The 23870-nt window shown below is 37.0% G+C and overlaps 1 protein-coding gene across 5 annotated transcripts in view; it reads left to right on the top strand.

Moving 5' to 3' along the window:
- Nucleotides 1-23870, top strand: part of LTBP1 (latent transforming growth factor beta binding protein 1) — a 2555437-nt gene that overhangs the window by 2386916 nt on the left and 144651 nt on the right. For all 5 annotated transcript variants that reach the window (XM_044058988.1, XM_044058973.1, XM_044058980.1 and 2 more), the window contains one exon: nucleotides 7024-7182. In XM_044058988.1, coding sequence (XP_043914923.1) covers nucleotides 7024-7182 — 159 coding nt within the window. The remainder of the gene's footprint in view (nucleotides 1-7023; nucleotides 7183-23870) is intronic.

Below are 23870 nucleotides of genomic sequence, written 5' to 3'. Positions count from 1 at the left end.
TTGGCATCTACTTCTCTGAAGTACAGGCCAACACTAAGGGACTCTGTCTAACAAAGTTTGCAGATGACTGCAAACTGGGAGCCATTTTTGCATCCCCAAATAATGTGAATATTCTACAAAAGGGCCTTATAGAAACAGATGCCTGGTGCCAGAGGCATGGGCTCAAGCTTAATGTCAAGAAATGTATAGTTTTCCCCTTTGGAAAAAAAACATGTACCCATGAATTACCACATAGGTGGCAGTGCACTAAACAATGAAAGTGTGATGAGAGACTTAGGGACACAGGTGGACAGTGGTCTCACCTTCAATAACCACATTGCCACAACAGTCAGGAAATCCTTCTATGTGGCACACCTCAGCACTAAGGGCTTTTCATCCAGGAAAAAGGAGGCCATTGTCCCACTGTACTGATCCCTCATTAGACCTATTATATTAGACCTATTGTAGAGTATAACGCCATGTTTAGTATGTACCTCACAAGACATCTGCAATAGCTGGAAAGGCCACAGAAATACCTCTCTAAAAGAATCACAGGCCTAAAGCAGGTGCCATATGCTGACCATCTAAAAAAAACTCCAGCTATACTCTGTGGCATATCGTCTACTCAGAGGTGATCTCTGCTTAACATACAAGGCCATGTCAAACCTGAGCTGTTGGACATGCTCCACTTAAAGAAATTCCAATCCCTCAGAGTCACATGCTCCAGGGATCTAAACTTGTCATCACAGTGAACAAAACATGTTGAAGGAATAGGTTCCTGACCCAGAGACTCCCCATACTCTAGAATAGACTGCTCAGACATGTCAAGCAGAGTGCCTCCTTGGCCCTCTTCAAAAGGAACCTTGATAATTGGATGGGAGATAGGAAATTCACCCCGGGGATCATGTCAGTTGCCCTACTAGACAGGAGTCCAGGGAAGTAAATATTGTGGGAAGAAGTATCCAGGGAATTGTTATGGCTAGGCTTGTATAGGCACTAGGGCCAATAGCCTAGTACCAACCTATGATGAACCTATATACATTACTAAAAATATAGAACCTTGATCATTTTGAGTGGAAGCAAAATGAAAAGCAGAGATTATAGTTCAGTAACTGCCATGAATGCATAATTAAGTGCATTCATTTTTCTTGACTGTTTCTTACTTATAGTTGAATGTGAATAATTTTGAGGAAATGCATTTCTGAATTATTTATTATATGATCCAGATGTTCCATGAAAACTGAAACACAGAATTGAAATATGCAGTGATGGTACCTCTAGATTTATTTGTGAATATTCATGTGTTTCCTGCCTAAATGATATTTATACAAGTGTAAGGGTAAACTTTTTGCATGAAAGACATTGGCAGAGAAGACTCTGTAGTTGAAAATATTTGCTCAGTAAAATCTGCTGCGGCTGCAAACCTATGCATAGTGGTTTTCTAATTAAATGTTCCAGTTTTTATCACATTTGCATTTAAACTAAATGGTTTTGTTTGTAGCTAGAAAAAATGGCCATATTCTTAACTTGCATTTACCATATGTCCTTTTGTTCCTATGTTGCAGTATTCTTAGTGTGGGATTCCCCCCGTCAGGTGACCCGAATGTTGGTTCCTTACAAAAGCTTAAGTCTGGTTGCTGTAGGTGCATGGGACGTCACACATAGGACCATAAACCAGGGACCTTAAATGTGATATCTGCATGCACAGACCTCAGATCTTTTCAGCCGCAGATGACATCACATTGATCACTTCGCTCCTAAATGCAAAGACTTATAAAAAGCTAAGTACCAATTTGGGGAAATTTTCCGTTTCGTTGCTTGAGCTTGGTTAGCTGTAGTTATTGTTAGCCGATGTCAGCTAAGAAGGGCAAATGCCATTGCAGGCGTCAGATACCGCATAAAGATATGCATGACCATTGCGTCTTTTGTCTAGGGAAGGACCACGACCATACTGCTTGTTCCATTTGCCAATCTTTTGTTCCAAAGACCCTTCATAGCTGTTTGGCTGCCCTCAACTTATATTTAGAGAACCAGTGACTCAAAAAGGTTGCACTCGAGATGGATCCTGAATCGGATGTTCCGACTGAACCACCAGGGAAAAAGGCCAAAGTTTCCAGGCCTCCCTCCATTGTCTCTCCGCCATTGGACATCCCGCCAGCTTCCAATCTAGGGTTTGAGGGACATCCAATTGAACCGTCTACTTTGACGGCTCCCACTGAGGAAGCCGCATCAGGAGTAATGGCCTGTACATCCTCGGAGACAGCACAGATGTCGGTCCTTACCGATGTCGAGGTGGAACCAGAAATAGTTGGACAACCTACCAGGATGCCATTACCTGGAGCCCAGGCCCCAGAACCAGGCCTTCTCACAAACTTGCAGCTTCTAAGTGAAAAAAAAAAACAAACACCTGACTCCTACCCCTGAAAGGAGTCCCTGACTGGCAATCGTTTATTATCTCCTTGATGCAGGCTTTTATGGCTTTTATACCCACAACCTCTTCCCCCTCCTCTATTCCAGTGCTTAGTCCTAGGCTTGCCTCTGCCACTTCTCTCCCCTTGCCTACTACCCAAGAAGGAGAGGAAGATTTAGAACCTGACTACTCATCTTCTGATGAGTCTATTTTTTATGCCTCACAAATTGCCTCCCCTCTGGAATACTATTCCCCAGATGAGGAATCCATTGAAGGGGACTCCCCACCAGAGGATATCACCTTTGGGGAAACAATTACTAGGATGAAAGAATACTTTAAATGAGACACTACCCAGATGACTAACACCCAGAGGAGGTACTTTGAACTTCTTCAAGTGGAATCACCCTCCCCGTCAGCCATCCTACCTGTCTTACCTGCCTATGTAGATGCCTTCACCTCTGCATCCAAGAATCCAGACTCACAATCACCTGCTCCTAAGAGACTGGACAGGTTCTACAAAGTACCTGATGACGAAAAATTCTTAGTTAAGCCTCCCCTGGCAGACCCTGCACTAGTTGCTGTCTCCCCTGACAAGCAATCCAGGCTGATTCCTTCAGCATCTCTTCTGCCCACTGATAAGGATAGCAAAAGCATGGACAGAATTGGGAAAAAAGTATATACCTCCTCCACCCTGGCCTTCTGAGTTATCCATTACCAAACACACATGATAAAATATTCCCTGGACCTAGTTTCACAAGCCTCCAATCTCTTGGCTGCCACTCCTGACTGCCCTACCAAAACTGAGAAAGCATCTAAACTCCCCCTGGCTTCTCAGCTAGCCAGACATTCCATTAGGTGCAGTTATGATGCTGCAGAGGCCTCTGCAAGATCTGCAGCATCTGCTTCAGTTCTCCGCAGATACTCTTGGCTTTGGCTCCAACCACTCCCAGGGGATTTCAAATCTAAAATTGTGGACGCCCCATTAGACCATAACCTCTTGTTTGGCAAACAACCTGCAGAACTTTTTAAAAACCCGCAGGAGAAAAGTGATAATCTTCAGGACATCAAACATTTGCTTGTGTCTCCTATTCCTAAGTACTACAGGAATTATCCTGTAAAGACTTATTTTCTCAGGAGAACTCCTTCCTTTGGCACCCCCTCCTCTACCAGGCACAGGAGAGGAATTAGGTGGAGGCAAACCTACTCCAGACCAGTTACCTCACAACCTGGGCCAAGACGGCCTTTTCAGGATAGAAGTGCACCCAGCAGTGCATGACTGCCTTGCCCATCTACCTTTGTCAGCTGGCCTCTCCCCTGCCTCGCCTTTTGGAAAACCATCACATCAGACCAATGGGTACTGACTATCATTCAAAATGGATACTTCCTTTCTTAGAAGGAAAAACCCATCCCAAGGCCCACCACTTCCCTCCCAAAAATCAAATCCACCTCTTTCCTCACATTCTACTAGACCTCCTATGACTAGGAACTGTAGAACCTGTCCCTCCAGGGCAGGAAGGAAAAGGATTTTACTCAAGACTCTTTCTGGTCCCTAAAAAAGATGGGCCTTGGAGACCAATACTAGATGTGTCCTTCCTAAACTGATTCCTAAAAGTACCATCATTCAGGATACTATCCCTTCAAACTCTTTTCCCTTTAATCCCAGCCCAGGCCTACATGGACACTCTAGATCCATATTCCCATAAAACCCTCCCAACAGAAAATTCTTACATTTTACTGAACCCTGCTCTCATTTTCAGTTTACAGCCTTGCCCTTTGGTTTGTCTACTGCACCCAGAGTATTCACAAAATGCGTAGCCCCAGCAATTGCGTACTGCAGGACCAAAGGTGTCCAACTCTATCCCTACCTAGACAAAATTCTCCTTTGAGCAGAAACAGAAGACCTCCTCCAAAACCATATCAGGTTCACCACCTCCCTTCTACAAAACCTGGGTTTCACCCTCAACTTAAACAAATCTTCCTTACTCCCGCAGCAGGACAAAATCTTTCTGGGCTGCAGGATCAGGACAGACCTGATGTGGGCTTTCCTTCCCAAGAACAAAGTACTGTCACACTCCAGTCACTTCCAAAACCTTTTACTAGCTCCTCAGATGTCTGCAAGACAATTCCTTCAACTCCTGGGGCTGATGGCAGCTACCATCCCTATGCTGCTCCTAGCAAGAATGCACATGCAAAAGTTCCAATGGTACCTGAAAAACATGTGGTCACAACACCAACACACCCTAGAGCAACAAATTCCCTTTCTGCCCTGCCTCAAAACAGAACTAAGGTGGTGGATTCAACAAATCCTTCACAACCCAGGACTACCACTTCAAATCCTCTCCCCAACCCAACTTATGCATACAGATGCAGCAGATCTAGGGTGGGGAGCCACCTGCAAAGGTTTCAGGGTACAGGAGGCATGGAATCCTCCCCTTCAAAATAAGCATATCAATGTAAGGGAAATAACTGCAGTTCTTCTGGCCCTAGAGGCTTTTCTTCCTATTCTCCAACCAGGCCCCCTTCAAATAGTCACAGACAACACCACAATAATGTGGTATCTCAACAAACAAGGAGGGACGAGAACTTGCCTCTTATGCAGGATAACTGTACAAATGTGGGATCTTGCCTCCTGGCACAAGTTGACCCTGCAGGCCACATACATCCCCTCTCAGGACAACAAACAAGCGGATATTCTCAGAAGAACATCCTCTCTACAGCACAAGTGGCTGTTGAGCAAGGAGACCTTTCTAGACATTGTCCACTGGTGGGGCACACCTCAAGTGGATCTGTTTGCCTCCCCCCAGAACAGACAATTGAACAATTTCTGCACCAAGGATCACTCTCCACTTGCCTGATGGGTGTATGCCTTCAGCATTCCATGGAAGGGACTGTTTCTATATGCTTTCCCACCCTTCCCATTAATCCAAAAGGTCCTACTGAAAATCAGGAAGGACAAACCAAAAATCTTTCTGGCGACTCCATACTGGCCAAGTCCTTGCCTATGTTTGTGAACTCATTAAGAGTGGCCTTTCCTACTCTTCAGTGAAAGCCCACCTTTCAGCTTCCCTACCTCTAGGTCCCCCTTTGCTATCCAGGTTGGATGTAAAATTTTTCCTGAGAGGGGTCTTGCACATCAGACCACCTAGAAAACCAATCCCACCACCCTGAGACCTAATCTTTGTTCTGGAAACACTAGCCGCATTTGAGCCAGCTAGCATGGCTATGCTCCAACTGTGTACATGGAAGACTGTCCTGCTGGTAGCCATATCTTCCACTAGAAGAGCATCAGAGTTACAGAGTACAGGCCCTCATGGCCTGCCCACCTACACCACATTTCAGAAGGTTAGGGTGACCCTACACACTAACCCTTCCTTTATGCCTAAAGTGGTCAAAGAACTGTCCTTAAAGCAATCCATTCACCTACCTTCTTCCCCTCTCTGACTAACAATAGTGAGAGGATTCTCCATTCCCTGGATGTACACAGGCAACTTAGATTCTACCTAGACAAAACTAAGTCCTTCAGAAAATCTAACCAACTATTTGTTTCCTTCCACCCCAGGGTTATGGGGAAGGCAGTCTCCAAACAAACAATTTCTTGTTGGATTACAAAATCCATTTCCTTCTGTTACTCACACCATGGAAAGCACTTACCCAAGTGGTGAGAGCTCAGTCTACCAGAGGCATGGCTACTTCCAAAGCCTTCCTCAAAGAGCTGGACACAGCATCCATTCTGGAAGCAGCCACCTGGTTCACAATTCACACCTTCACCAAACACTACAAATTGGACCATGTCTCCAGAGCCAGGGCAGGTTTTGCTAGAGCAATCCTGCAGGGCTTTCTGGAATCTTTCACTTCTACCTCCACACTTCCCTCAGTTTAAGTTGTGGTACTCTCCCAGACTAAGAATACTGCAACATAAGAATAGAAGGACATAGAATAGTGGTGTAAAATCTTACCATAGCCATAGATGTCCTTCTCTTCCATGTTGCAGTATTCCTTCCCTCCCTCTAAGCCCCTGTAGTTTCTCTTTGGCCTATGGGCTTATCTCTTAGGCACTAGGATGCTCTACTCTAGACCAGCAGCAGACTAGCCAGCATATGACACTTGACACTTCTGGCTGACATCACTTGTCACTCTGTTTGGGACAGTCTGACTGGCCTTCAAGTTCTGAGGTCTGTGTGTGCAGATGTCACATTTAAGGTCCTTGGTTTATGGCCCTACATGTGATGTCCCAAGCACCTACAGCAACCAGAGTTAATCTTTTGTATAGGAGCCAATATTCGGATTGCCTGAGGGAGGGAATCCCACACTGAGAATACTGCAACATGGAAGAGAAGGACATCTATGGTTATAGTAAGATTTTACACAGCTATTCTTTCTCTTTGTTAACAGAAGTTATTGTTATTTTGATACTATCTACATGTAGCTTAGGTATTCCCATTTATTTCACCAGCTTCCTCTTGTTAACTAACTACCCTTGTGTAGCTGTTGTGTTTTCCCCAGGCAGAGACTGAAATGGGTCCAAATAAAATAAAATAAACCTTTTGGGTAAAACACATGGAACTGCATGCATGTTAGTCCCATAGTTTATCCTTTCATGTACTAAGTATGCTTTTGTAATATTGATATTTCAGATGAAGGAGAAAGAAAAGAATGCTACTACCATTTGAATGATGCCAACCTGTGTGACAATGTCCTAACATCCAATGCCACCAAACAAGAATGTTGTTGTACTCTGGGAGCAGGCTGGGGAGATAACTGTGAGATTTTCCCATGTCCTGTTTTTGGAAATGGTAAGTCTTTTTCCATGGTTTGGTTTTAACTCTATTGAACTTGCAACCATATCTTAATTTCTAAATTACCATTTTTGCCCATATAACTGCAGTCAGTTTTTATCAGCCTTTGATGAACCTGTAGTGTCACATAGAACATGATAGCCATGCCAGTGATAGCAACATCTTGTGAACCATACATCTCTGATAATAATGTGGTATGAGTAGAGTGCTTCTAAAATGTGATAAGGTTGCAGTTGTTATCAGTGCATTATTTTCCAGACTAGCTTCCACATAATATTTTTTTTTGTCCTAGATGTAATAAGCTCATGCTAGACTTGTTCTGCAATGCATAGTATTTTTCCATGCTGACAGAAGACCAGTCCTCTCAGTTTAATGAATGTCAGTGTTTGGCAAAATGTGCAATAATCATTGGTTAACTAGTTAATCATATATTGGGTTAGTGTGAAATGCTATGTCATTATATTTCTATCCTAGCAAAAAGATGAAAAGGTATAACATAGATCTGACAGGGAATGGTATACAGTAAAGGATGTGAAAAGGGCTTTGTAAAATATGTTTTCCAAAGCAGCACTTCTTTAGGCACAAGATATTGAATGGGAATTTTTCCAAATCAAATAAATCAAATAATTAACTGTACTGTTGAAATGTAACCTGTTGTATTATAGTCACTTAATCAATGAGTACACATCAGACAAGTGTAAAGGCCTCAATGATTGATAATATATGATAAGAAATCCTACTCACTCATTGCATTGTAGTTTGTTGGTGGTTGTGGAAACAAATGTGTGTAGTTTGCCAATCTTTTCCTAATATACACTTAACTTGGAGGTTGGAGAGCAATTGACATTAGGGTAAAGGTGGAGAGTCTGGCACTCTGTACATCACCATACACTTCTTGTTGTACTGATACTGTGACCTCACAGAAGGAAAAAAAATGTCTATGGGCTTACTGTGGTTGCAACATGTAGAATCAGAAGGGTTATTATTTTAGCAGTGTAGTCTAGATAGTTGTTCAAATTATCCTGTTTTGAAAGTATGTCTCTAACACAACACATATACTTTTCTGAATGTACATCTTATAATTGTAGCAGTAACACAGTTAACAATGTAAGTATTTAAAAGATATTTCAAATTGCATTAGGGCAATATAGTCATTTGCTACCGGTCTAGCATGAATTACAGTCAGTGCAAGTTTACATTCTCTCACTTTTGCTAGCTATATCTAGTTATGAAGAAATCAGATGAGGAAATGTGTCAATACCCAATAAGTGTGAGAAATAGGAAAGTAAAAATGTAATAACTTAAACTGTGGTTTGACAGTACAGATCTAGGAAAGCTGCACTTTTCAACGAAGAGCTTCAAACAATAGCATATTAGGTTGTGTCATGGCTGACCTGCACAGGAAGAGGTGAAGAGTTCCTTCTTGTCCAAACAGCCAACACAGTGGTTGATTTATCTTTTAGACTGTATGAAAGTTACATCAATTTATTATGTTAACAATGTCTTAGTAGGACTTGAAGACAAATTAAGTACCATTTTCAATGTCCTGCCAAAATGTATTTTTAAAGGAATGTAATGCTCTCATAGACAACCTTTTGCAGAATTATAGAGTAACAATACTTATCATAAGTAATTTTGCAGGTATAGATCCTAACCCTCTACTTAACTTACCTGGGTAGGCCGAGACACCTGGCTTATTGGACTTTGAAGGCACTTTAGTCTTCTATTCCTGTTGGATCTTCAAGATGGATTTTGGAGGCTAATGTTTATTGATTTGCTATTCATTTGAAAATGAGTTTCTGTTTCTCACACCATACTTCAGACATCCCAGCACCAGTGTTTGTGATAGTGCACTATTTGTGATCACTGTGATTTTTTGCTGTGTTTTGTAGACATTATATTCTTAGGGGGGTTCTCATTCTTTTTATTAAGATTTTAGAATAATTAACTAGTCAAAATGTAAAAAAAATAATTAGCACATAACAAACATTAAATAATTCAAAATTCATTTATAATAACAAATAATAAACTATTTACAAAAAAGGTGTCTACCAAAAAAAGGAATTAAATATTGTACAACTTAATAGATTATTTCAAGTCATATTAATCTCAATTTTCTCTAATGCGTTGACTTTGACCTTTAGCCATGAGTTATAATATGAAGTGATTCTGTCTGTTCTCATTCTGATTGTAGATAGTTCCATGGTAGAAACATTGATAAGAATATTCTTGAATTCCACAAGTGATGGTCTAGCCTCATTTTTCTAATTTGTTGTGAAAGTTTTATATACAATGGCTAATAAACTCTATAAAATTGAATATTTGGATCTGGAAACACTTTTAGGAACAGGTACATTAAATAACACCAACGATTTAGTTAAGTTACAATTGTCATTAAAAATAGTTTGCAAATTGTTCCAAAAAGGCTTAACTAGTATACAATCATAGAACATATACTGCCAATCAGCTTTAATCTGTAGTGACCATCTCCAACAACCTATATCCTTTATAAACATCAGTTCCATCCGATGAAGGGTAATAAAGCTTCTATGTAGAAATTTCCATGTGAATAATCCCCAGTGCAAAGACATAGTAGTCTGTTTTAAATATATCAACATTAATGTTTTATCTTCATCAGAAGGTAGGTGATTATTTATTATTTTTAATAATCCCAGAAATGTTCTTTATAATATAATTTTGTATCTTTAACTATTTTTATATATTTAGATAAATATCCCTTCCCTGCAATGAGTTGATCTCCTAGAATAATCATTAATTCTATAAAGTTAGGGATAGATTCTTTGATAGTTCAAGTTTGTTAACAATAAAGTGTCTAATGGATTTTATTTCTAACGCTTTTCTTTATGTATGTTTTATTTAATCATAATATAATTAATTGTATACATTTTCACAGAATCCATTAATTGATGCAAAAATGTAAGATTTGTTTCCCTGAGCTCAGTTAAATTTGAAATATTATGAGTGCTTACTTCATTTGGAGTATAAGCTATAGGGAATAATAAAAATGACCATGCTTTTAAACTTGGATTTTTATTTATAAAGTTTTCAAAAGTATTTAATGTACTTGTTATATACCAAGAATGTTTTGTTTTAATTCCCAAAATATATTCTCTTAACAACCAATGAAATATATTAGGAAATATCTTACTAATTCTTATTAAATTGGACTCCAACCAGATTTTTCTTGTATTTTTTCCCAATATGAAGAATAATTTGGATTTAACCATAAGATTATTGTTTTTACAACTGATGATAACATGTAGATTATTATATCTGAGAGTCCAATACCACCTGCTGTCCAGTCTTTTAAATGAAGATTCATTGTTAATCTGGGCTTATTAGGATAGAATCAACAATTTAACACCAGAGTGTTAATTCCTTTTATACATTCTTTGGGAAGAGGAAATTAAATAGTTTGTAATAAATATAACATTTTTGGAGAAATGATCATTTTAATTACAGAAAATCTCTCATCCATTGTAAAAGCATGTATTCCATTTATTCATTACATGTTTTATATTATTTAAAATAATAGAATAATTATTATGTCATTAATATTGTCTGTTTAATACCTAAGTACTTTATTTTATTATCTAAGACTATATAGTTGGAGAATTTCCTATTTGCATTGCTTATTTTACAATTTATAGGCAAAAATATTAGTTTTATTATCATTAAATTGAAGTGTTGATTTCCTTTGGAAGACCACCATTGTATCAAATAATGCTTGTAGAGAATGACTATAATCAGTCAATGTTAATAAAATATTATCTGGAAATAATTAAATCTTGGAATTTAATATATTATTGAATTGAATATATTTAGCATTCATCTTAAATCTAATAAAGTTTGCAAATGGTTCTTTGGCTAAGGCAAATAATAATGGTGATAAAGGACACCCTTGATTAGTACCTTTAGTGATTGTAATTGATTTTTAGGTATATGTTCCAATTTTTATGTAGGCAGAGGATTTTTCATAAAGCATTTTAATTAATCATATAAAGTTATGTATAAAGTATATATTTTTAAAACCAATAACAGTCCCAGTAAACTGAATCGGAAACACTATTGATGTCTAAACTTACCAAAGTTAAGTTCCCATTTGTGGTGTTAAAATAGTCTTTTATTGTAAGTATTCTTTTAATGTTGTCATATGAATTTCTATTAATAATAAAACCTGTTTGATCTTCGTTTATCAGTAAAGGTAAAAACTGTTGAATTCTATTAGCATATATGGGCACAAAAATGTTTTAATCAATATTTAATAAGGGAATGGGTCTATAAGAGGAGCATTCTCTGTCATCTTTATTTGATTTTAATATAGATGAACTTAAAGTACATCAACAAGAAGGGGGTGTATTTTCTAATGTATTTACTATTGTATAGACATTTAATAATAGCAGTAAACCTTCTTTAGGTAGAAGTTTGTATATCTCTGGAGTAATACCATCAGTTCCAGGAGCCTTAATCAGCTTTAGTTTATTTATTTGAAATTAAAGTTCTGACATTAATATAGTTTTATCTCTTATTTTATCTGTTTTTTAATAAATTATTCTTGCTATTTCTTTCCATAAATGCTTTTATTTTGGCCTGCATCTCTAACACTGAATTACTTTGATTAATTGAACTAAAATTAATTCTAAAGGCCACTAGAATCTCCTCTAAGTCCATAGCTTTCTTTTTAGAGCCATATATATATATATATATATATATATATATATATATATATATATATATATATATTTCTTTAATGTGATTAAGTTTAGTAATCTTCTTCATTCTATTTGCAAGTCTATGTTGACTTTTGGGGTTTAAGTAATAAAAGTTCAACTTAATCTTCTCTAAATTAATCATAGCTCTATGATGTAAGATTTGTAAGTATTTTATTTGTTTCACCAAGTTCTTTGTTTAAATCTTTTTTCCCTTTTTGAACGTCTAACTTACATTTATCTACTTATTCTTTTGATAAATTATTAAATCTTTATCTCATTATTTTTTCTTATTTATATACCCCAAAATAATTTTACCATATAAATATGATTTTAGAGAATCCCAAACAAAAAATCTCAGATATATCTTCGGTTAAATTTAATTTTATAAAAGAGTGAATTTCTTTATTTAAAATAACTTTAAATTCTGCCATATTTGTTATATGTGAAGTGATTCTGGTGATAGAAATGTTTTTATTATTTGTCATAACTTCAGAAGTTAATAGCAGTGTGATGAGATAGTAGACATGAAATAACTTTAACTTTATCAAGTTTTGTTACTAAATCATTTGAGCTGTAAACTCTTATCTATCCTAGATTGAGTATTACATCTGAGTGAAAAATATATGAAAGTTGGTGAGCTCACTTCTGAGAATCCATTAATATCCTTAACATTAAATATATCTATAAAATCTTTTAATTATTTAGATGACACTGTTTTCCTATGTTTGTTGAGTTAGTATCACTGTCTTCTAAAATACAGTTAAAGTCACCAGCTAAAATAATACTTCCTGTAGAATACTATATAATCTCTTCAAACTGTTGTTTAACTGTTTTAATACCTATTCCAGGGATCCAATATAAATTAATTAAAGCGTATAACCTCCCCTTTATTTCTAAAGTTACCAAACAGAACATTCATGTATTGTAATTGTAAGTGTTTAGAATTTTGGGCATTGGACTTGTATTTTTCCTTAAAATTGCTACACCTCTTTTCTTTGTTTATAATGTGAACTAACAAATACAGTATCATCATTCTCTTTCGGCTTTTCCCGTTAGGGGTCGCCACAGCGGATCATCTCTTTCCATTTCTTCCTATCCTCTGCATCTTGCTCTGTCACACCAACCGCCTGCATGTCCTCTCTCACCACGTCCATAAACCTTATCTTAGGCCTTCCTCTATTCCTCTTACCTGGCAGCTCCATCCTTAGCATCTTTTTCCCAATATACCCATCATCCCTCCTCAGCACATGTCCAAACCAACGCAATCTCGCCTCTCTTGCTTTGTCTCCAAACTGTCCAACATGAGCTGACCCTCTAATATACAGATTCTAATCCTATCCATCCTAGTCACACCGATTGCAAATCTTAACATCTTTAACTCTGCCACATCCAGCTCTGACTCCTGCCTTTTGTCAATGCCACTGTCTCCAACCCATATAACATAGCTGGTCTCACTACACTCTTGTAGACCTTCCCTTTCACTCTTACGGATACCCGTCTGTCACAAATCACTCCTGACACTCTTCTCCACCCATTCCACCCTGCCTGTACTCTCTTCTTCACCTCTCTTCCACATTCACCATTACTCTGAACTGTTGATCCCAAGTACTTAAACTCGTCCACCTTTACCAACTCTACTCCCTGCATCCTCACCATTCCTCTACCCTCCCTCTCATTTACACACATATATTCTGTCTTAGCCCTGCTGACCCTCATTCCTCTGCTCTCTAGAGCATATCTCCACCTCTCCAGAGTCTCCTCAACCTGATTCCTACTCTCACTACAGATCACAATGTCATCTGCAAACATCATAGTCCACGGGCCTCCTGTCTGATCTCATCTGTCAACCTGTCCATCACCACTGCAAATAAGAAAGGACTCAGAGCTGATCCTTGATGTAATCCCACCTCCACCTTAAACGGATCTGTCACTCCCACTGCAGTCCTCACCACTGTCACACTACCCTCGTACATATCCTGTACCACTCTTACGTACTTCTCTGCCACTTCCTCATACAATACCACAACTCTTCTCTAGGCACCCTGCCATATGCTTTCTCCAAGTCTACAAAAATGCAACTCCTTCTGACCTTCTCTGTATTTCTCCATCAACACTCTCAGAGCAAACATTGCATCTGTAGTGCTCTTTCCTGGCATGAAACCATACTGCTGATCACTAATCATCACCTCCCTTCTTAACCTTGCTTCCACTACTCTTTCCCATAACTTCAAGCTGTGACTAATCAGTTTTATCCCTCTGTAGTTACTGCAGCTCTGCACATCACCCTTATTCTTAAAGATAGGTACCAAAACACTTTTTCTCCACTCCTCAGGCATCCTCTGACTTTCCAAAATTTCATTAAACAATCTAGTTAGAAATTCCACTGCCATTTCTCCTAAGCACCTCCATGCTTCCATTGGTATGTCATCTGGGCCAACAGCCTTTCCATTCTTCATCCTCTTCATAGCTGCCCTTACTTCCTCCTTGCTAATCTGTTTCACTTCCTGATTCACTATCCCCACATCATCCAACCTTCTCTCTCTCATTCTCTTCATTCATCAGCCTCTCAAAATACTCTTTCCATCTACTCAACACACTCTCCTCTCTTGTGAGTACCTTTCCCTCACTATCCTTTATCACCCTTACATGCTGCACATCTTTCCCAGCTCTGGCCCTCCTCTTACCTAATCGGTACAGGTCCTTTTCTCCCTCTTTAGTGTCCAATCTCTCTCCATATGCCCTATCCTTAGCTTTTGCCACCTCTCTCTTTGCCATGCCTCATCTCCTTATACTCATGTCTACTTTCTTCATCTCTTTGACAATCCCACTTCTTCTTCGCCAGCCTCTTCCTCTGTATACTCTCCTGTACTTCCTCATTCCACCACCAGGTCTCCTTGTCCTCCTTCCTCTGTCCAGATGTCACACCAAGCACCTTTCTAGCAGTCACCCTTACTAGTTCTGCTGTAGTTACCCAGCTATTCGGTAACTCTCCACTGCCTCCCAGTGCCTGTCTTAACTCTTCCCTAAACTCCACTTCACAATCACCTTTTAACTTCCACCATTTAATCCTTGGCACAGCTTTCACATTCCTCCTCCTCTTCTTGATCACCAACGTCATTCTACATACCACTAATCTATGCTGCTTAACTACACTTTCACCTGCCACCACTTTACAGTCTCCAATCTCCTTAAGACTGGCCCTCCTACATAGTATATAATCAACTTGTGAGCATCTTCCTCCACTCTTGTACGTCACCCTATGCTCCACCCTCTTCTTAAAATATTCACCACAGCCATGTCCATCCTTTTCGCAAAATCCACAATCATCTGACCTTCTGCATTCCTCTCCTTAACACCATACCTACCCATCACTTCCTCATCCCCTCTGTTCACTTCACCAACATGCCCATTAAAGTCCGCTCCAATCACTAGTCTCTCACCCTTGGGTACACTCACCACAACTTCATCCAACTCACTCCAAAATTTCTCTTTCTCTTCCATCGCAACACCCAACTAACAAATACAGTATAATTATTTATATTAAATCTATCAATGTCTTCTTGTAATAGATGAGTCTCTTGTAAAAATACTTGTTGGGCATTCAACATCTTTAAATATTTATATAAGCTACTTCTCTTGCAGTTATTATTCAATCTATTTATATTGACGGAAATACACTTCATAAATGAAGAGTCTGTATGCTCATATCTAGAGATGTTTTTTCAACAAGAAAGCTAAAAAAGAAATCCAAGAATAAAGAGAAACATCTTTATTGTTACATAACTTGTTTATGATTATGACTAGTTGTGATCTTATATAATTATTTGTTGCACCTGCATTTTTAATATTGATAGGCACCAGAAACTGTATATTTATATTAAAAAAACCTAAACAGTAAAATGGTTTATAACTCTTCCAGTCTTTCAGGTTTGACACCCCTCATTTGAATAGCATCTCTATTCAAACATGGCCTCTAACTTCCTTATGAAAACAAACCCTCGGCTAATAAGTAACTATTAAGTTGTAATAAAAGATAGTATTGTTAATATAATTTGTCTGATGAATTTTTAATGCTAAACGTTATTTACAGATTTATAAAAAGAAAAATAAACAGATATAATAAGAGGAAAATTTGTTTCTTATGCCAACTCATTCTATTTTCATTCTATTCCACAACTCTTTTATATGTATGAAATAAATATAAAATGTTGATATCTTTATCTGTTAATATAAAATGTTGTTGTTGTTGTTTGTCGCCACAGCGGAACTCCGGCCCACTAATAATTGGCAGTAGATTTTTATGAAACGCCAAGGTGCCAGCACGACGCCCAACCTTCAAAGAAGTCATGCCCATTTACGCACACACGTCTTTCGAACACTACCCAGCCGCGGGGAGGACATGCAGACTCCACACAGAAGGCACTCCCAAGCCCAGCTAAGAATCAAATGTGAGAACCTCTTGCTGTGAGGTAACAACGCTGCCACCGTACCATCATGGCGATCATCTGTTAATATAAAATAGTATATTAATATAGTATATTAATATAAAATAGTATATTATTGCATCCAGCAGTTATGCAACTTTAAAATGCATATGCCCTCTCTTATTTATTTTTGCTGTAACCTAGTGCTTAATTATGTAACATCATAAAACAGCATAATAATAAAACCACAGAGCTAACTACTTACTTAATTTAATCTTAGTCATAATTATTGAAGTAGTGTTCAACATTGTCAGCTAAGAATCTTATCATACATGTTTAACCATAAAACTGGTTACAATCATATAATGTTTGTTGACAGTGCAAATTAAATTCAGCATGAAATATCAAAGTAATAAAATCCATATTTTAAGTGCTGACAGGTGTCATATTGCAACTTTTTGGTTAGTTCATATTCCAGCAGTTTATAATACCTCTTAAAATCTCTGCATTTATATCATATTACTTCTATTTATATCTTTATATCAGTATTATAAATGTCAGGAAAGTTATACTTGTGATGAATTTTTGTTCTAATGTTAAAGAAAAACACTCAAACTCACTTCTGTTATTGTACACAAAATTATATTATTGTTATAAAAGTGTCTAAACATGAATTGTGTATATTATTAACTAATTCAGAATAATAAATGTTGCAGCTTGTAATAAATAAAAATATGAACAATTAATATCAACATTCCAATTCTGCCCAACCACCTCCCTTCAACCACGTATTATACTGCAGGATAGTCAGTAAACATGCTTTTGCTTCTACCTGAGCTTATTTATTTAATATTGTTTTAAAATACTAATCAAGCAAACTAAATAACACTCTAATTTCTGAATAGTTGTAAGATAATTTATACATTCATTCCATTCTCATTGTGTATCATGTGTTCTGCAAGCTTTTGATTACATAATGTATAGCAAGTTGATTGCATTTATTACTGTTTGAATTTTCCACACTTATTAATGGGATGTGTCAGTTCTTCCTTTAAAGAAATAACGCCACATTATTGTGATGTCAAAAATGCTTTCAACTAGGAATATAACATATTATTCTAATTTATAGATGTTCTAAACTTTAATGACCTTTATGTCTTACTTTTCAACCTCTTAAAGCAAAAAAAAATCCAAACAAAGCCACAAACAAAAGTGAAACACAGGTCCAGAAACAGACGGTTTCCAGTTGTCACTCATACATGCCTAAAACGTTGACAAAAATGACAGACACTGCTTTAGAATGAACCCTTTAGAAAGTAGAAGGTTCAAAACCCAGATGTCTATCATTAATTTTTATGTTAAATCACAATGATTTTCCACTAGTTTGTCAGAGAACTCCTAATCCATGATATAATGACCAACAATACCAAGCCAAAACTTAGACACTCTGCAAAAATCTATACAGTTGAGAAGCTTGCTTTAAAACCTTAAACTACATTTCACAGTTTGTATTATAATGAGATGAAACAAATTAAAAACCTGCATTTTCTTATTAATTTAATCACACTAAAAAGTGAAAAGTGCCTCGGAATACCATAAGCCATTGCATTTTTTTTATCACTTAAAGAATTATTATCTTTTTTTAAAAAGATAAAGAAGTTATCAAAACAGAATTTACATTTCTAGCTACTCATACTAACTGACACTGGTGTCACCTTTAACTTCTTAACAATTACATCACTTCTGCAGCACCAGCCTTCTTGCGTGACAGTGCGCAAAGTCATGTTGTTTTGCATTTAAATAAAATACAAACTAGTTAGCTGTTGACTGCAGCTAGAAAATAAAGGAGAAGGAAAATGCTTCAATTTGAGTAACTCACTCATGACTCACCACCAAAAGCATGACTCATCTAGCAATGAAACTACAAGGCAAATCATACAAGCGAGAGCCCAAAACTGTTATTAATAACGTTAAGTACCATGAGTGAAGAACGAACGTTCTCCAGCAGGGTATTAATGTACAAGTAATGCCCACTGAAAAACATGTCTGCCACTTCACTGCAGCATATCAAGCCACAGTGGAGCTCAGACTGAGAAAACAGAATGGCCACCGTTATTTTACGTGCACTAAGCAGTGCTTTTGTTGTTTAGTGAGTGTAAAATATAAAAATAGGTGCATGTGTTTATGTCTGTGTTTGAGTGTATGAGTGCATACCAGTGAAAGTGAGACCGAGCAAGCCATTAGACAGCAGCACAGTAAACTAAATCTTAAAAAGGGCACAGTATACTCAAATCAAGGGGTGGCGTAAGCCATACAGAATCGGGCTAGGCTTATAATTGCCCCAGGGCAGATAGCCTAGTATGAACCTATGAACCATTATTTTACACTCGCTAAGCAGTGCTTTTCCTGTTTAGTGGTATAAAATAAAAAAGTAAAAAAAAATAAATAAAATAAAGAGTGTATGTGAAGGTGTATGCATGTATGAGAGTAGGAAAGAGAGCAATTGATCAAGTGAAACAGAAAAGTGTGTGTTTATGTTTCTGTCTGCATGTGTGCGTGAATGCGTGCATGAAAGCAGAGAGAGACTGTGCACGTGCTCATGTGTGTGTCAGAGAGACAGAGATCGAGAGAGTGAGTGAGGGTGATGTGTGACTGAATGTGTGTGTAAAAGCAGAGGAGACTGTGTGTGTTTGTGTGTGTGTGTGTGTGTGTGTGTGTGTGTGTGTGTGTGTGTTTGAGATCGAGAGAGTGTGAGAGCAATTTCGTGTGAGTGAATGCATGTATAAAAGCAGCAGAGACTGTGAGAGACTGAGAAAGAGGGTGAAACCGATCTTGTCTGAGTAAATGTGTGTATGAAAGCAGAGAAGACTGTGTGTGTATATATGTATGTGTGTGAAAGAAGAAGAGACTGTGTATGTGTGTATGTGAGAGAGAATAGGCTGTATGCAAAATTGTCATGTTTCACTTGCTTATTGTTTTTTTAATCACTATATTATTTTTATATATGTTTGATGTAAAATGCTTCCTCCAACACTATTAACATGTATTACAGCAAATTTTGAAACATTAGGAGGAGGAACTATTTTACATTAAAAATATATAAAAAATAATATAGTAATTAAAAAATAAATAAGAAAGTAAAACACAACAATTTTACAGATAGCCCATTATGTAAGCACAATAATGCCCTCCAGGGTGTGTGTTAATATGTATTTAATGGCCTTCCAGGGGTGTATAGGCCCTCCACCTGCAGCAGCAGGTCTCATAACACCCCTGGGAAGGTGTTAATTACACATTAACATGTACCCTATCAGGCATTATTGCTTGCTTATAATATTCCTTTTGTTCAGCTGAAAGAAAAATAGAGAGAGTAACATGTTTATTTGTCCTCTTCTTCTCAGATGTCATCTAGTTGTTTTATCTGCATATCTCTTTAAGGAAGTATTGTTCCAATCCATCTCATCTAGTTGATCCAAGATTTTATTAGTCTTTAAAAAGGACATAGCCATTTCCTGAGATTCAAATATTTTGATTTCATCTGGTAATAATACCTTTAGTCTTGCTGAGAATAATAGATGAACTTTAATATGATTCTTTTTCAGGTATTTCATTAAAGGAAGGGATTTTTCTCTTTTTGATATTACTGAAGTAGAGTAATCATTGTCAAACCTAATGATGTACTGATTAATCTTTATAGGATAATTTGACCAAGCAGTTTTTAAAACCAATTCTTTATCTTGAGAAGAAAAAAAATTTACAATTACAGATCTTGGACTTGACTTTTTTGTAGGAGAAGGGACCACCAGTGACCTATACTCTTTGTGATACCAAAAGAAAGAGCCTCTGGTAGATTTAAAGTAACAGGAAGCCAGGAGTTAAGAAAATTAATTAAGGTGGTGCCTTCAGTTCTCTCTGGTAAACCACAAATCTGAATATTATTCCTTCTGGATCTATTTTCCAGATCATCCACCTTGCTCAGCAATAGAATGTTTTGTTTTAACAGTAATTCAGTGTTATGTTCATCTTCTTTTACCCTTCCCATAATATCATTTAAGGCATCTTCTATGCCTGAAATTTGGACTTTCTGTTTCATTATTTCATGCAATTGATTAAATTGCTCAGTACATTTTTTTAATTGTCCAGTTTATTGTCCACCTTGTCTATTTTTTATTGATAGTTCTTGGATGTCTGTAAGAACTGACTGCAGCTCCTTCTTTACTGACATATCTTTTAAGTTGGTTTTGGAAGTAGTGAGCATATATCTTTTTGCTTAAATAATGACAGGAATATGATTGAAAACAGATATAAGAACTAGATAAAGTCTTCCCAAATCCTAAAAGGAATAAAGTTCCACAAACATAAGAAAAGTAGGATGACTTATATTTAAAAAATTCTGTCAGAAATATAATTCAAATATCAGAGAAGTGAAACAGTGCTTTTAGCTTGTCACCATCTTTGACATTATACTCTTTGAATTGTTATGTTTAGCTGCTTTTATTCGGTGTAACTAGATTGTGGTTGAAGACAACCACTTGTCCAATCCACCTGCCAGTTAAATAAGCTATAATAGTAAAGTCTATATCCCTCACAATAGGTCATTTTTTGTCTTAATGGATGTTTCTGTTTTCAAAAGTTCAATGTTTATTGTCTCCTTCATGAGAGAAACCTTAGTTTCTTATAAGTGAAAAAGTTGTACAAATGTAAACTCCAGATATCTTTGCATCATAGTGTTGACTATGGTAAATGAAACCTTGCAACTATGATACTGTCCAGAACTTTAATTATCATATTTTGAACATCCACTTTTTAATACAACAGTTTTTATAGATTTTCTTCTCAGCAGTTTTTTTATGTGTGACTTTCTCACTCTTTGTTTTAGTTTGTTTGTTGGGATATTTTGCAGTCACCCTAATGGTAATGGATATCAGCTGGGTATAACAGCCCTGTGTTTCTTATGCTTAGTCAAATACTCTGCTTGTGCTGTGCTGATGAAGTCATAACAAGCCCGAAATGTGCATATCCATAGCTAGTGGGGTTTGGTTTTATTCGCCTGAAATTGTCCATTGAAATAACTTAAAAAGAAATAAGTCATGGGCATTCAGAATCTCCATATAGCTGAAACACTTGATGTTCATAAGGGTCATTTGCATATACCCCATGTGCGTATGATACAAGAGGTTTCAGAGGTCACTCAGTGGAAGTTCTAGCTTGGCTGGAGTTTTCATTTAGTTTTTACTGAATAGTCTAGATGTTAAGGAAACCTTGTTAAGAATGTCAATGATCTAGGCAAGTACATTTATTTTTTTCTTTGAGTGTTACTGTGCCAAGGATAATTAGGCATCATACCTTTTGAAACTAATGCTAGAGAAAAAACGTAAGACGTTCTTGACCACACATCTATTAACTACAAAGGCAATGCAATTTAATTTTAACATTTTAACAGTGATCTTAACTCTCAGGCTTAATTTGTTACACAGTTTTGAAACAAATGTAAAGCACATTTATGAAGGCATAGATCTGGTCTAGTAGCATCAGAGATTATTCTGATATACAGGTAAAGAGTAGAATAGTTTTCAGAAACTCCTATTGTAATCTCAAAGCAATATCAGTACTGTGTTGTGGGATCTGTGATCTAAAGTGACAGTATATATCTGAACATTACCAGCTCTTTTCCCTCCTCTAACCACCACGTGTTTCCCATTCACAACAACCTCCCTCAGTTATATCTTCTTGCAATACAAGCCCAAGAGCTTATCCTAAAACTAAACTCTACCAGTTCCAAATTCTTAACCCTATATCCCACTTTGCTTAAACTCTCAGCTGATAAACTCTCCAAAATTCTTACCAGCATCTACAATTTATCTCTCATTTCGGGAAAAAGCCCCTCTGCTTTTAAACACTCTGTCATTATTCCCCTGCCTAAGGTATCCCCTGCCAAGGAATTAACATATTTCAGACCTATGTCCATCTTAGACCCCATTGCAAAAACTCTTTAAAAAGCTTCTGCAGAAAGAATTGCTAACAAACATAAATATATATGGACTGGTGTGCAATTATCACTAGCAGTGTGGCTTTGGAAATTGTTTTAGTACTACCACGGCATTAATCTTAACTGTAGACACATCATATCAGCAAGGTTATAAACAAATGTGACTTGGGCTTCTGAGACAGGAAACCATAGTTTAAGGCTCCAAAACATACACAAGCTAAACTTTAGTGATAATGCAATTAACTGGCTACAGTACTGCCTCAAGAACAGAACATTCCAAATATGTGCAAATAACACATTCTCCAAAAATGAAACTCAACACTGGCTTAACAAGGACTGTGTGCCAGGGGTACTAGTGTTCTCTATCTTTATTAGTTATTTTACCTTAAGTCTCCCTCATCTCAAACTGGTTATGTATGTCAATAATATTCTTGTGATAGAAGCCAACAAATCCTGTGTCACTCTTTAAACAAGGTTGCAAACAGTCTTATCTCATCAACCCTATCCACTTGGTTATTTACCAACACCCTCCTGTTAAACTCAAAGACAGCCAATGTAATTATTTTTGATGCATCCCAAAAAAAAATCACTGTTTGTCCCCAGTTAACCATCAAAGATACTAAAGGCAACTGCATTCCTAATATAACACAGCAGAATTATGTAGGTCTGACACTTGATCCCTCGCTCACTTTTTCTGTTCACACAGATCCTATTACCACAAGGGTGTTGACTTGAGTCACTCTGCTACTGAATCTCCCACTTGCTATCCCCCAGAAGCAGTTACCAAAAATATATTGAGCCAAAAACTAGAATATGAGCTGCTTCTCCTGTGTCTTCACTCATCACAGAGCACAAATAAGTCTCAAATCATTGAAAACAAAATACTCAGATTGATTTAATTGCAGACACAAATATGCAACACCGTACCCTGTTAGAACTAGTCAAATATTTCCATCACAAGCAGAACAGTTTTTCTTCATGCCACTACAACTTACAAAATACTCAGTATTGGTTACTGTCCTCCACTGAAAGCACTACTTCCAATTAAGGAAATATATGTCTCTCTATCTAAGGCTTCTCATTTACTCTTGTTAGACCAGAATTCCAAACTACTGTAGGGGGGAAACAGCATTCTCCAAAACAGGCCCAACACTCTGAAACAAACTGTTAAATGAGGATAAAAATAGTGAATCATCACAGAGCTTCAAAGGCACTTTAATAGAATACTAAATGAAAGCAACATGTAAATGCTTTCTAGATGCTTGTTAAAATATTCAACCATTTCAAAATTTACACAGGTCAATTATTCGTTAGTTCTCCAGTTATTTTTAATGACTTATGAATGGGAATGATACAACTTTATTTTAATCTTAGTGTAACCTCTTCCTTGTCTAGACTATGATGAAATTACTTCTGTTAAACATTACTTGCATTGCTAAGCATTACCTGAATTGTTCTTACCTCAGCAAAATTTCTCATAGATATATTACTGTTATCTCTAATTTTTGCTGTGTTAAGCTCATGGGTCATGACTATAAA

Source organism: Protopterus annectens, chromosome 1.part2 (genome assembly GCF_019279795.1).
Source record: "Protopterus annectens isolate FY-2018-M chromosome 1.part2, PAN1.0, whole genome shotgun sequence".
NCBI classification, from domain to species: Eukaryota; Metazoa; Chordata; order Ceratodontiformes; family Protopteridae; genus Protopterus; species Protopterus annectens.
Note: the sequence above shows the minus strand (reverse complement) of the source record. Positions and strands in the feature narration are given on the sequence as shown.